Source organism: Nesoenas mayeri, assembly GCF_963082525.1.
Source record: "Nesoenas mayeri genome assembly, chromosome: 6".
Lineage (NCBI taxonomy): Eukaryota > Metazoa > Chordata > Aves > Columbiformes > Columbidae > Nesoenas > Nesoenas mayeri.
In genome coordinates this window covers 32,910,668-32,924,795 of record NC_137545.1, presented here as the reverse complement: position 1 = coordinate 32,924,795, position 14,128 = coordinate 32,910,668, and the positions used below count along the sequence as shown (strand labels likewise).

General features: G+C 39.1%; 1 protein-coding gene across 2 annotated transcripts in view; it reads left to right on the top strand.

The window, feature by feature from the left end:
* ADCY5 (adenylate cyclase 5) overlaps window positions 1-14,128 on the top strand; it is a gene marked incomplete at both ends in the record, with an annotated part of 206,619 nt that overhangs the window by 110,906 nt on the left and 81,585 nt on the right. For both annotated transcript variants that reach the window (XM_080346722.1, XM_080346723.1), the window contains one exon: window positions 11,276-11,425. In XM_080346722.1, the coding sequence (XP_080202848.1) occupies window positions 11,276-11,425 (150 nt within the window). The remainder of the gene's footprint in view (window positions 1-11,275; window positions 11,426-14,128) is intronic.

Below are 14,128 nucleotides of genomic sequence, written 5' to 3'. Positions count from 1 at the left end.
TGATATTTATATTCTCTGCCAGCAAGGTGTGCCAACAGACACCATTTGGTTCCTTGCAGACCTGCCAGGTGAAGGGACTGTACACACAGTTTGTTATTGAGCAGAAATTACTTTTTAGGCAGAAAAAACAGTGGGGGAAAATAGTGGGGATTTTTTAGGTTCTATGAGAAGGAAATGTGTAATAATTCCAGAAAAAAAGTACAGATATTTGTGCTTTTCTGTCTGTAACTTACTAGTTCTGGCCCTCTCTTTTGATCTCTGCTTCTCCATCTCCATTTCACGCTTCTCTCCCGTTTGGTTTGGATTCTGCCTCTTCTGAGGTTCCACCACACAATCCCCTCTATCTCCTTTGGTTGGTTGGTCGGTTGATTTTTGTTTGGTTGGTTTGGGGTTTTTGTGTGTGTTTTCCAAAACTACATAGATATTGTGAACTTTCCAGTTAAACATGAACCCAACAGACAAACCACATGAGAAATTTCTACGCAGGTTGTGGTAATAACGAAAGTATTAGACAGACTTAGCTGTGATTGGTACTCTCTGTGATGCCTGTGTGATGCTCAGCATTATGCCAATGGCTTAGCATCAGAGTCTTGAAACAGTTGGTTTTATCAGTTGATTTTTGCTAAAAGTTTCTGAAATAGTTTCTTAAAAATGAATAGGGCTTGGAAGGGTTTTACTCATAAGCAAACAAGATACATCTGAGTCACTGTATTTTGTGGTTTGTCTTTTAAGAGTTACATGACTATTTTCTGGAATTCTGATAGAACCATTTTGAGAAACTTTTCTACTCTTTGTTTAGGAAAGGTATTCAGAGTTCTGAAAAGAGCAGTTGGTTAGTTTTAAAGACTGTCTCGGAGACCTCAGTGGATGAAGGAAGTCAATGGCATAAAAGACCCATTTAAGTCTCTTATTCTAGTCTATTCTGTTTCTGGATCCTCCTAGCTTTGCATTGCATATCTGGCATTATGACTTTCACCATCCTTTCACTGTTTCATCTGCTTACTGTTATTTTACCAGCTCTGCAGCAGGTTGTGTATTAGAGCGTTGGGGCCTTCTGTGCACCAGATGATGGATCAGATGTCACTGCTGTCTGTCGAGGACCACCTGCTTTGCATTCGAAGGGATATCTCTTATTAGCTTATGACTGATTATCATAAAGCACTGAGAAGTGTTTGATGAGATGAAGTATAATTAATCATTTTCTCTAGTTCTGTCTGTCTTAAGTTGATAGAATTAAACTGATAAGAGTAGACAACTGGATCCAATATCTTTATCCCATCAGAAGCAGCTTAGGAGCTCCCTATTGGATTTAGACAGACAAATGCTATCACATTACAGTAGCATGGCAAAGAACTAATCTATTATTTCAAACCACAGTCATGGAACTGATCATATACGGAAAGATTTTACACCACTTTATTTTTTCTTCTCTCTTGATAGTGTCTTCTTCTGTGTGTGTGTGTGTGTGTCTCATTTCTCAGACATAAAGGCAATAACTGTACCTGGTTTTCAGTAGAGAGCAAAACCTCTCTCAGCTATGTTTTTCCTCCTTAAGCAATTATTTATCCAGTTATATTCCACGTTTGAAGTATTCTTCATAAACTCATTTTATGTTGAAGTATACTAATAAAACTCCACAGAATACAAGCGCTGATTTATGAAAGGCTTACTAGACAAGGCCAAATGCACAGGTATTGTATTCCTTGAAATGAAACATCAAATGTCATGACTAAATACTTAAGCAGTGACACAAGAGACGATGATGGCTGGGAAAGTAGATTGCAAGCTAATTTGTTTATGATCAATATTGGCCACTCCAGGAAAAGTGTCTCTTTGGAATCTATTAAGAGAAATACTGTTTATAATATAACAAAAGCAAGTACTGCTATTCAGTGCCCTTTAAAATTCAACAGAATTGTTGTATCAGTTTTTGGATACAAGTTTTTAAGAGGCAAATGAAGAACAAATTACATAGTCCGTGAAGTCTCTTAGGTCCTTTACAGTTTTGTTGTCACATTACAAAAAAACTCTGAAAATAAGTAAACACTTTTTTTTTTTTCCTGTCTGTCTTCCTCAGATGAAGTTACTTTAAATATTTGTAATTCACTATTTTTCAAAGTCCAAATCTGTGGTGTACAGTATCCTCTGGGGGAGGTTAGTATGATATTATGTCTATTTTAAGTTCGCCTCAGAAAACCTATTCAGCTGCATAATCTCTGGTAATGATCTTTGGGAGTATAAAAGTACATGCTCAATTACAGACTCAAAATTTTCCACTAGCTACAAAAAATTGGATTTATTTTCTTTACATCCTGCCCAATTCTTAGCAGACCCAGCTTATTTCAGTTGTCAGAATTCAAAAACTCATCCAAACTGTGCATCTCCAGCAAACTGAGGTTGTTTTGTTTGTTTTTGTTAAACATTTGAATTTTTACAGTATTGTAATACCAGTATTTCCAGTATATTCATGTTATACATTTGACAGCAAGAAAAAGCAGGTTTAAGATCCTAGCAAAAATAACCTTTGGCTATAGTATATCCTGATTCACGAATCCAGCTTCCTGCCATTTCATAATGCTTACTGAAATTAATGATGCAGTCTTGTGGTATGGGATTTAGTTAACATTTTCAATATATATGCCTCAAAATTATACCCTGAAATGTTTTCCTTTGGGTACTGCAGAGTGATTAAAACTGTGCCCCTGTAACGTATACTGTGAAAAGCTCACATGGTAGTAGAGTAACCATATTGTTTGAGCTATCAGAAAAGAATGAGGTTCATCCTGGCCAATTTAAAAATGTTACTTTGGTTTGATCCTGGAATCGTGAGGTGATGCATTTGTGTGTGCATTTGAGGAAAGACAGACTGTATAAAGAAGACAGAATGAAAGACACATGTAGAGTGAAGTGGTGCAGCTCCAAAGGCAGAGGAAAGAGGGGCTGTGTATAATGAAATAAAAGCAGGCTAAATTGTGTTGTGTGATTTGTATTATAAACAGAGCTGGTCATAACCATTGTTGTTAAGTTGTCTTACGCTTGTCTTTACAATCAATCCTGAAGAGTCTTTTAGTGCTTCTCTATAAAATCTTTATTGTATTACTGTAGACCTTTGAAATTCAGTGTGATGAATCTGCAGGCCAAGGAATGTGCCTTCAAGCTGTCCATTGTGCTCTGTTAAAATTTGGTTGGGAATTGCCTGCTGATAGTTTTTGTGTTGTTGAAACAAAATCTGTTCAGAGATCGGTGCGTTCAACTGCTCAAACAGCCAGACCATAAGATACAAAAACCCATCTCTGACTTCTGTGAAACTTCTCTTATTCAGAAATAAGCTTACTTTACTGTAATAGCTGGTAAAACCACACATCAGCTTTTAAAGGAGAGTATTCCATTGTGATCCAGTCACATCCCTTATAGATTGACTTGGGTATTCGTGGTGGCTGCGCACAGTCTTTGCTATCTTCTGTGAATGCTGCTCCTTCACCTCTTTTGGTACAAGCCATGGCTTCAGTTCAAGAGTTCAAATTTGCTGATGGTGCTAGTAAGTTTTCTTTATTAAAAATACATGTTAGGATAGAGATGTTAATAGGAAGGAGCATAGCTTGTGCACAACCTGGCCCGGCTTGATTGGAAACCCAGCAACAGAAGAAGAAAGGAGGTCGTCTTTAAATCAAAACCAAATAATCCATCTGTATTCCATTCTTTCTCCAATTTTACATTTCTTCCCAAACAAGCAGACAAAACCAGCCTAACTCACCACCTCCCAGAACACACATTCTAAATGCTTGGGAAATAACGATTTTTATATCTTACAGACCATATTTAGGGGAGTCATTTCTGCCTGCTGAACGTTTTTCCCAGATAAATGAGACTTTCATGTAACTAGATAAATATTTTTGTTTTCTTAGTGACCTGGAGGTGACGCCTGTGCTTAAGTGACCATGCAAGATAAGGGCTGATGCACGGCCTGTATCTGAGCACGGGGCTCCCAGAAATGTTCCCAGAAACACTGTGGACCAGGGTGCATTGTGGTGAACGGGAGGCACAGGGGTGTTGATCTTCATGATTTTGCTTATTTAGTACGGATTTTTTTTTCTTTTCTCATAGCTGCTGAAAGCAACCAAGAACTAAGAAATGCAGGAAAGCAGAGTAAAGAAAATCCCGCTCCCATCATGGGTCAAATCAGCATATGTGTTTGCTTGTTGAGTGAGTCAGCAAATATGAGATGAAGTTTCATGTGTATTTCAGTGGGCTAATTTTAAGAGGGCCTAATAGAAAACCTAAGTATTTGGCTTCCTGCACTTGCATCCTTTCCACCAGATAGGGAAGGAAATATGATATAAATCAAGCACGTTTCTTGACCTTTCTCCTCATTGATTGCAGCTTCCTTTAGCTTCACAGAACATCTTGAAAGCATAACCAGACTTCTTAATCCAATTTCTATTCAACTACAGTGTATTTTATTAACAGCATTTAATTAACAGCTATTGTATCTTCTTATCTGAACAGCTACTCCTGCCTTGGGAGCACATGGGAAGGTGGGACTGGCTTGAAGACAACCCAGACTCAAACATGCTTACAGTCATTGGCAGAACAACTAATTTTGCTGGAATATCAGAGCTTTGCTTAATTTTCTTAATTGAAGTCATTGTCTAAATTGCCTAAGCTGTCATGCATCTGAGCAAATTTTGTACAGTTGTCAAAATTATCTTTGCATACCTTGTGTGTGAAGTTGTTTATCCAATGGCAGCTGCGAGTCATGCACAGAAAGACTAGGAGCTTTCATCCACTTTTGTGACCTCGAAGAGATGTACCTGATGTCTGAAGTCCTGCTTGAAGAGCTTTTATTTCAGTAAGATTGTATTTGGTTGCTAAAGTCTTTGACACAGACATACTCCTATGGATCAGAAATAAACGCACTTCTAGGGGGATGAATTCACTCACGGTACAAATGCATTCTCACTAGGGTCAGGTTAAGTGAGCTGGAGTGTTAAATGTGCCCCGACTAACCCACTGTGGTATTGCTTGTGAGAGCTGTGGCAATCCCAGCCCTCCATTCCTCGCCTGTTGTTCCTTCTGGAAGCTGCAACAGCAGATGTGAAACTGGCCACACTGGCAGCTTGTGCTCAGCTCTCTGTGCTGAGGAGACACATCTGCCTGGGTGCCATCTCTTGAGATAGAAAACCATTGAAGGAAAGATCCTGGTTGCAAACGCTTTGGAGGTGATAATTTAAATAATAAAGCAGGGGTTGGATTGTTAACAGGGGAAGGGAAAGGAGAAATGTCCCTGTTGCAGTGGAAGAAGTCTTCCCCGAAGTTGTTTCAGGGTCTCACTCCTGCATCCAAACACCTCTGGATGTTTTTCCTGGAGTGGCAGCTTCCCACATGGCCATCTCAGCCACGGGCTGTCAGCTTGCTTGGTCCAGCTCACCACCAAGGATCTTCACATGAAAACCAGTACCAATTCATAGCCCATAAAATATGTTAAGTGTGAAGATGCACAGAAACTTGCTTGCGATGGAGATTCAGTGAGGATGGACAGTAGGACCTGAGTCTCCTTCCCAGCTCTTTGGTTGCTAGGGAAGGGCAGTGCTTCTGCCCACCAGCCTGTGCCACAAGACAGAGGATGTTTTGCTGGGATTGTGATAGAGTTCTAGGAAAATTTAGATACAGAAAAAGTTATTTTAGCTGGTGTTCACCAAGATTTGGTCAGGACAGTATATTCTCCTTATTGCTCAGGAACCAAATAAAATAGGATCTCACTGAAATCCCAGCAGGAAAAATAATTAACTAAACAGTGATGGGGAAGAATAGTTTATCAGTTTGATGTAGGAATGTTTCCTCTTGAGACGCTTACTAAAAATATACCTGTATTGGTAATGTTTTGTTCTTTAAGGAAATCAGGATTTGGAGGTTTTAATTCTAAAAAACCCAAAACATACTGTGTTCTGTATGACAATAAGAATATCAGTGGGAAAGGATGCATGGAAAGTTTTTAACTACAGCAATCAGTAAATTAATTAAAAAGTTGTATAGAATAAGGTGTGAGACATTAAAATTAAGGAAACAGCATCAAATGTTTTGATGTCACATGAAACAACTGGAAGAATTGAAAAATATTAAAATCTTATATTTGTGCTCTGGATAGGGTGTATAGTGTATTGTGTTCTTCCTGCAACTATGTCATTAAATGGTAGGTTAGATAATTTTTTTTCTAAAGTAAGAATGAACTTATGTGGGACAAAGTACTTGTTCGGCTTTTCTCTGGGAGAACAGAGCATCACATCTAAGAGATCAACATATGCCAGGGCTGGAAAGGTGAGATGCTCACTGAAATACATAGAATGGATAGCTTCAGTGTAATGTTTTTATTGACTGTAATTCTTGAACAAAGACATTCACAAATGACATAGAGTTCTTTTAGTGTGTTCAGCCAAACTACTACTGCCTTGCTCTCAACAAGTAACATTATCCTGAATATAAAATCTAGTTGAAAGAGTAAAGTAGACAGGTTTGGTTCTTGCAGGCCTCCCAAATAGAAGGGATATGCAAGAAAGTTTCAGAAGTATTTCTGCAAAGAAATTTTTTGTTCTCAACATCAGCTGAAGAGGCTTACTGTGTATCTAGAGCATCGCTCTCTAATAGAATCTCATACTTTGAGATCAATAAATTGACTTAGGGAAGCTTTTAAATTTTTCAGAGCTGGGTTCAGTAGCACTACTAATGTGCACAAAGCTCACTTAGATAAGTCTTTGGAAGACCGTGGTGGTAACCAGCTCTGTGTTCTGCTCAAGATCCAAGTAAGTGATTGCTGCACAGAGGCAGCAGAACGGGGGAAGGTGCCATATAGCAACTTCAGAAAATTTGTTCTTAGGCTCTGGTGTATTGATGTAATCTTTCGTTGTTGCAGTTATTTCAAGTACTCAGTAAAAGGATTTGTCACATTTAAAATAAAAAACTCCTAATTTCTTTGCTAGTACTTACTCTGTTCTTTACTGGCCAAACACTGGGAGAAGACCATATGACTTTAAATGTTTAATTGTCTTTCTAACATAATCTACAAGTTTTCACTATCTTAGTACTCTGCTAGTTGTAGCTCTGGGAAATGAAAGATGTTGTTGTATATCCAGCACAAATATATAAGTAATCTGATCTTGGAGCCAGCTGATGTTGTCTTTTGTTTTAATTTTCATTATGCCTTTGGCTCTATAGCTTCTCCAATATTTCTGTTAGAGAGTAGTATATAAAGAGGCGATAGAGGGTTAATTTCTGTTCAGGGAAAGTGTTTAAAAAACAGCACCATCCATACCTTATAACAACATTTTTTTCATAATTTTTGTAGTTTTTATCTTTCAAATTTATCTGTATTTCCAAGTCAGGATTGCACACGTAGGTGCTGTAGAAGTATCTTGGATAGTCAGAGCTTTTGTAGTCCATTATATTTTTGCTCTTATATTGTTTTAGATAACTATTAAAGATTTCATGGTTTTCACAATTAAGAAAAGGAACTCTCAAAAATAAAGCTAATTTCAGTGCCTGCCCCTGCAATTAGTAATTGGGCCAATTTATCAATTCAGTATACAACCACTATGAAATGTATTGTAGAAATTCAGTTGTTTTCTGCTTTTAATCCAGCTCTTGCACAGATAATCAATGTAAGAAAAATTTGCTAGTGGATGAATATCATGGGAGCTGGAAAGCAGAGGCAGAGCCGTGTCACACTCTGGAAAGAAGGGACATGTGCTTTGCTGTTTGCTCTGGATTGTTCTGTGTGAGTTTTTAATCTCTGTGCATGTGCTTTCCTTCTCATTGTGACAGTTTTACCGCCACACAGTAAAAGCTTAAAATGTAGTTGTTTTCAAAACAGGACTTTATTTAAATATCAAAACACTATTTTGATTTAAATGAAAAATAACTAGAAAAACAAAGTACTGCCTAGTGATGTTGGAAAGTAGCAGGGACCAGCGTAGTGCTGTGATCGCAGAACAGAAATAACCCCGCGCCTCTGCAAGAGAAATTGAGCAAAGCAGAGTAAGTTGGCAAAAAGCAGCAGCTGTGATTTTCATAATAAGCGGTGATATTCCATGGGATATGGCCCACACTCTCATGTCAGTAGCCGGCTTTGTTTGCTCTGGCGGAGGTGGGGAACTAACAAAATTTATCTTGACGCCGTCCTCTTAAATATGCTGTTGTCTCTTAATTACATATTGAACAGCATCTGGTGTTTAAAGAATAATCGAATAGAAACACGGCAGGGAGAAGCGTGGCAAAATTGATGCAAGTTTTTCTGCTTGTGGTGTTCTGGAGGCCCTCCCCTGGTCACCGAGCCATCCCGGTTCTTCTTCAGCCTGGGTCGGAACGCCGGAAACATCACTTTTGTAACAATAGTATCAGGCCAAATTTAGCTCTCAATTTTGATTATGTAATACCAGGTTTTCATAACTCTTTGAACATGTGGAACTAAAATGTTTCCATCTCTCTCTTTTTTCCTCCAGTCACCAAGGGAAAAAATATTGGAAACAGTTTCCTACAAGAGATTCAACAAAAGCATCTCAGTGCTCTGTTTGTGTGATGAAATCAAAGTGTCTAGAAACTGCCTGGTCTGTTTAGCTGTCTGAGATTGCGTGACCTACTATTTCAGTGGAACTAAGAAGTCATGGTGGTTTTTGAAGACTGCTCATAGTCCATAGCTTTTCATTAGGTATTGCATTACCTTTAAAGAACTCTGACTTGGGAAGATCAGGATAATAGCGTTTCTCTGCCACATGCAGATGCTGTAAGAGTAAACATAGTAGTTTATGAAATACTCAAATATGGCAATACTGCAGGCAGCTTTAATAGCTTATCTAGCAGCTATATGCAAGTGAAATAGTCTTTCAGAAACTGTTTGTTTCCAAAATCAGAAGGGTAGGAATCTCAGTCTAAGTCTTTAGCTAGGCAGGGGAAGGAAATAAACCACAAAATAGACAACTATATTTTTCTATTACCTTGAACATTTCTTCAAGCACAGACTGTCTGAAATAGCTGCCATAATATGGTTTTACTCTTCAGGTCATGGAGCTTAGGGAATCAGTTTTTTAATATCTACATCATCTCTTTCCTCCTGGGACTGAAGCTGGTTACCATAGCAAAATGGCAAGGAAGCTGATAAGCAAGTAGAACCATTTGGCAAACAGGATATAAATTTATTTTATTAAGACAGAGAACTGTGAAAAAAATTGATGAGATTAGAAAGCTTTTTCCTTTTTTTTTTTTTTTTTTTGCTTTAATATATTTAAAACACCTGTGAATTAAATGTTTGTGAACAGATACTGAACAAAATGCTTGTGCTTACATAACAAGTGTTGCTGGAAATAGTAGGAGCTTGAGTTTTAAATCTCTGCAGATCTTTGATACTTCCAACATTACACTGTAATTTCTCCACTTATGTTTAAGGGTGTTGCAAAGATGCCGTACTGTGAATTCAATGAACTTCTTCTTAACAGAATAAATATGGAAGTCTGTCCCTTGCTATTTAAAAATTACATTGCAATATAGTTTTTATTTGTACTCGATGCAGCATGGTCATCTGAGTCTGCCTTGCAAATCAGTCTGCAGAGTCCCTTAGGTTTGTGTAAAATGACGTCAGTGGGTGCTAAAAAGCTGAATTGCTTTATGTTCCACAAATGTTGTCAGTGTTAAGTCTGATGCAGTTTTTTGTGCTCCTATTTGACAATGTTGGTCTCAATGCTTAATATGAGTCATGTGCTTTGGACTGCTGTACAGCTTGGCTATTTAGGGCATCATCATGACCATTGTATCCTCATGAGTGGGCCCCACTGGGGGGACTTTTTTGTTGGCACCAAGATATACCAAAAAAGCTTGTTTTCAGGACTGAGGTGTTAGTCTTCACTGCTTGGTTAACTCCTCATATCCTCATCTAAACCACATGTTGTCTCCTGTTCTTGGCGCAAGAGTTGACTTGCTGTTTCGAGGAGTTCGTTTTGGGTTTGCACTATCGACTATAGGTGAAATGAAGTCTCAGATTCTTAGGATTAAAAAAAAGATAATTTTCCTCTTTCCTCCATGGTGGCCAACTTGGTCTGGGGGTTCCTGAGCACCCCCCGTGGGGTCAGGGCTTGAGGGGTGCCCTGCGCCCTTCTTGCCATCCAGAGCCTGGCCCCACATTTCCAGGGGATGGACTGGTCTGGAAATCACTTTTTCATTCTGCAGTAAAAAAGTAATAAAGGTGAAGGGTATATTTGGGCTCCTTAGGTAACAAACCAAAGCCTATTTTTACCCTATTTTTAAGAACCTTGCAAGTCTGACAGTCTTTCCCCCTAGAAGAGCTGAGAGGTGTTTCAAATAAGCCTGTCCCGAAAGGAAAATCCGGTACAGCTTGTGTAACTCTCAGAAAGTTATAGTGACTGACCTTTGTCAAGGGAAATGTTTACATGATACCATCAGAAGCAGTTTTGAACACTTTGCATGAACCAAATGCCACCAATGGGCATGTATTTTTTCCTCCTTTTTATTAAAAAATAGTTGAGAAATAAAAGATTGCAACACTAGTTTTCAGCAAAAGATATGTGACTGTGTCCTGGCAAAACATAACCCACATAGAAGCAGAAGAGCAATGCAGCTTTTCCTCTGTGCTTGTCCTCCAAGTATAATTCAAACTTAACAGCTCCTTCTGTAGTCAAGTTCATAGAAATGTAAAAAAGTGGGGTCTGTATCTAGTAACAAAAAACCCTTGAGTTGGAACTAGATTAAAAGAAAATATTTCGGTTGCTCTTAAACATTATGAATACCAACATTTTCTCTTCAGTATTTTAAGCACTATTTCAAACTAACAGCTAATGTATCTTTGATATGTTTTAAAGCCAAATATGTAGGTACACAAACATGGAAGTATTTGTGTTCCTCTGTCAGTTCTGTCTGCACAAGTCTTAGCTGACAGAGTAATGATGCATTTTCGGATAGCTTTTTGTCACAGTAGTTCTAAGGTACCGGATTAGCTAGAGCAAGATTACAGAATTATTAATACCAGTGGGATTGTATTTTTTACCAATGAAGTAATACACAATGTTAAGAACATATATTTGAGGCCATATATGGAAGTTTTATATTTTAAAGACTAGAGAGGTAAAATACACCGGAATTAAGAGCTTGAGGTTTAAGCGTGGCTTGGATTAAGGAGTCATGGAATGGGCTGGGTTCTGGCTGGTGATCTGTTACTGATGGCAGGTTTCCAAAGTGTAACCAAGTCTCTTTCTCTTTTTTTTATATTTTCTTGCAGCTGGTCTCCAATGTTCTCATCTTCTCCTGTACAAACATTGTAGGCGTGTGTACCCACTACCCAGCAGAGGTGTCCCAAAGACAAGCTTTCCAGGAGACCAGGGAATGCATACAAGCCAGGCTGCATTCTCAGAGGGAAAACCAGCAGCAGGTAAGAGCAATAGTGGGAAATAAAAAATGAAATTGCTGAAGCAGAATTAGCACGCAAATTGTTCCTCGAGGATGGAATTTTCAGGTCTCTTGCTTCTTGACTGATCCGAGCAAGAAGAGAGGTAGAGGGCAGAATTTTTAAAGGTTTAAAGAGAGCTCAGTAGAGTATTTCTTCCACTATACCCTGACAGACTTCTCCACAGACATCAATAAATCCTGTGGTCTGTGTTCTGTGGGTTAAAATTACACAGTACGCAGAGTCTGCATTTTTTTTTGCAGCCATTCTTTGAGCCACGTGTTGAATGCAGATGCAACACGCAGGCTTCGGGCTGACCCTCTTTGTAAGGTCAAAGCTTGGTGTGTGTGTCAGCAAAGCCACTGGCAACATATAGCTGGAAGGCAGGTTCCAGAAGTGAAAGGTAAAAATTGGCCCACAGAACGTACTGTCCCTTGATGCCTCAAATCAGGTCCTCTCCCTGCCTTTCTCAAAGGTTCCTACCTGCTTGCACACCTCTGCATGCCTTATAGGCCTCAAGTGAATCGTATTTGTTCAAAAAGTAAGATTCATTGCCAGCTTTGATGTTTTTCTTCTATAAGACCTGTTGCTCCCAGAATACAGCCTAGTTATCAAGGGTACCAAATCTATCTGCTCCCCTAATTCCTTCATGAGTTCTCTTGCAACGGATCTCTTGTGTCCTCAGAATTAGAGACAGGAGACCTTTGCAGCAGCTTGACTATTCCCTTGCTAACACACACATCTCAGGCCTGCAGTACATCTTGTAGTGGTCCGTCCAGTCCAATTTGAAATGAAGCATGAAACAGGGCTTCCAGTCTACCCTAAGGAGACATCTCAGAGCTTGGTTGTGGGTTTGGGGAAGAGGTCAGAGGAATGAATCAACTGAAGTGTCTTTGCATCTCTGTGGCAACACAGCTTCATCTTGCCTCGTGTCTCAGCCCATCTGTATCTATGGATTTGTCTTTTGGCAGTGTTTCATGAGGTACTTCTGGCTGACATACTTGTTGTTTAACTCATACTGTGAAATAACATGTACACGTGCTTTATTGTGATAGCATATGTATGAAAACGAGATTCATGCTCAAGGCTCCTTTTTCTTTTGTAATGAATGTAGTCTCAGAAAGAGTAAATTAGCAGCTCCTCATCCCTCCACCCCTTGAAACAGAGGAAAGCATTGAACCAAGACAGTACCCCCTACAACTTATTGATCACAGCTCTGTCCTTAGCAGCATGGCTCAAAGGCTTGTACTCCTCTGGATTTAGGATCTCTGTGTCAGAAGTAGTTAATGAAAAAAACCCTAACAAATGCCCTAGCTTTATGCCTTTTTCTTCTGCCCCTCCCCAGAAAGTACTATATGACAGAGAAGGAAGCCAGGACATCAGAAAAACATGGGTCAAAGCCAGTCACTTAGAAGTACCCTCCAGTACTCCCAGCAGTAGCTGTGGGTCCTGACAGCTGGGAACTCCTCATAAGATTATTTCTGCTACAGCCTGCTCTGACATTGGTGTCCAGGTTGAGGTCAGATGCAACCCTATGCGTAATGCGTTGAGATAATTTTGAGGTGGCAGCAGACATGAATAAGGGCAGCTCAGCCCACATGTGGGAGAGCTGGCTTCCGAACAGGCATGGAGGGAAAGACAAGTTTGCAGCCCAACACTGTCACCATTGCTTGCCTGTTTCTCGAGATCTGATGGTGCTCCTGTGTGCTGTTCTCTGTTATAGGCAGGCAGATTATCTCCAGCAAAGCAATGTGTATTTTCCTTTATTAAGCATCTACCAGCACACAAAATTTGCAAGAAAATAAATAAAAATCCAGAAAGTCCCATGCAGAAAAGAAACTTCTCATTATTTCATTACTGGAGATAACAGGGCAGAGCCATAACAGGAATCAGTGCTGCTTGCCCAGAATGAAATATTCTTGGATAAAAAACCAGGTGCTCTCCACAATCTGGAGTGAGCAAACACTTAGGATTTGAGTAAGAGATGGGTTATTGAGATCGCACAGTTTTACTTCAGCATTGCCTGCCTTTTGTGTCCCAAAAGTTGTTCTCTTTTTCATCTCTGCATCACTTCACTTGTGATGAAAAATAAGTGTTATTAAACCTGAGGACAAATAGATAGTCATAAGACACTAAATATTGGTAGTGCTTTGAGGTCATCTTGGGAGACCATGACAAAAATTTACAATTCCTGTGTAGTACACAGTCATCATAGGGATGTGTGTGCCCACATGTATATATGTCTATATATATACATCTCTATGTATATGTATGTAAACAGAGTAGATCTGTATTGTAATCTTTCATCTGTGCTCATTCTAGAGACTAGTGCTCCTTGGGATGCATTTTTTTAATGTATAATTCAGTGGAACTATACTCACATCTTATTTTGAAGTGAGAACTATATATGAATTTGCTCCTGCTTTTTTATCAGGTCAGACTGCTGCCTTGTTATACTTGTAAAACAGCAGTCCCAGTCACCTCGCTGGTGCATAATAAGTGATTTTACAGCGAGGGTTGCAATACTTTCTAGTCATTATAGCAAAATGAAAATTGTACTCTAGTGGAGTCTTTAATTTCTGAGCTCCATTTGAAAGAAAACATAGAGATTTTGTTGTTTTGAAGGTCTTTTAATATGGCTTGTGCTTTACAAAGGCACTTGTGGCAGCCTCCTCCTGTTAGCTTCAG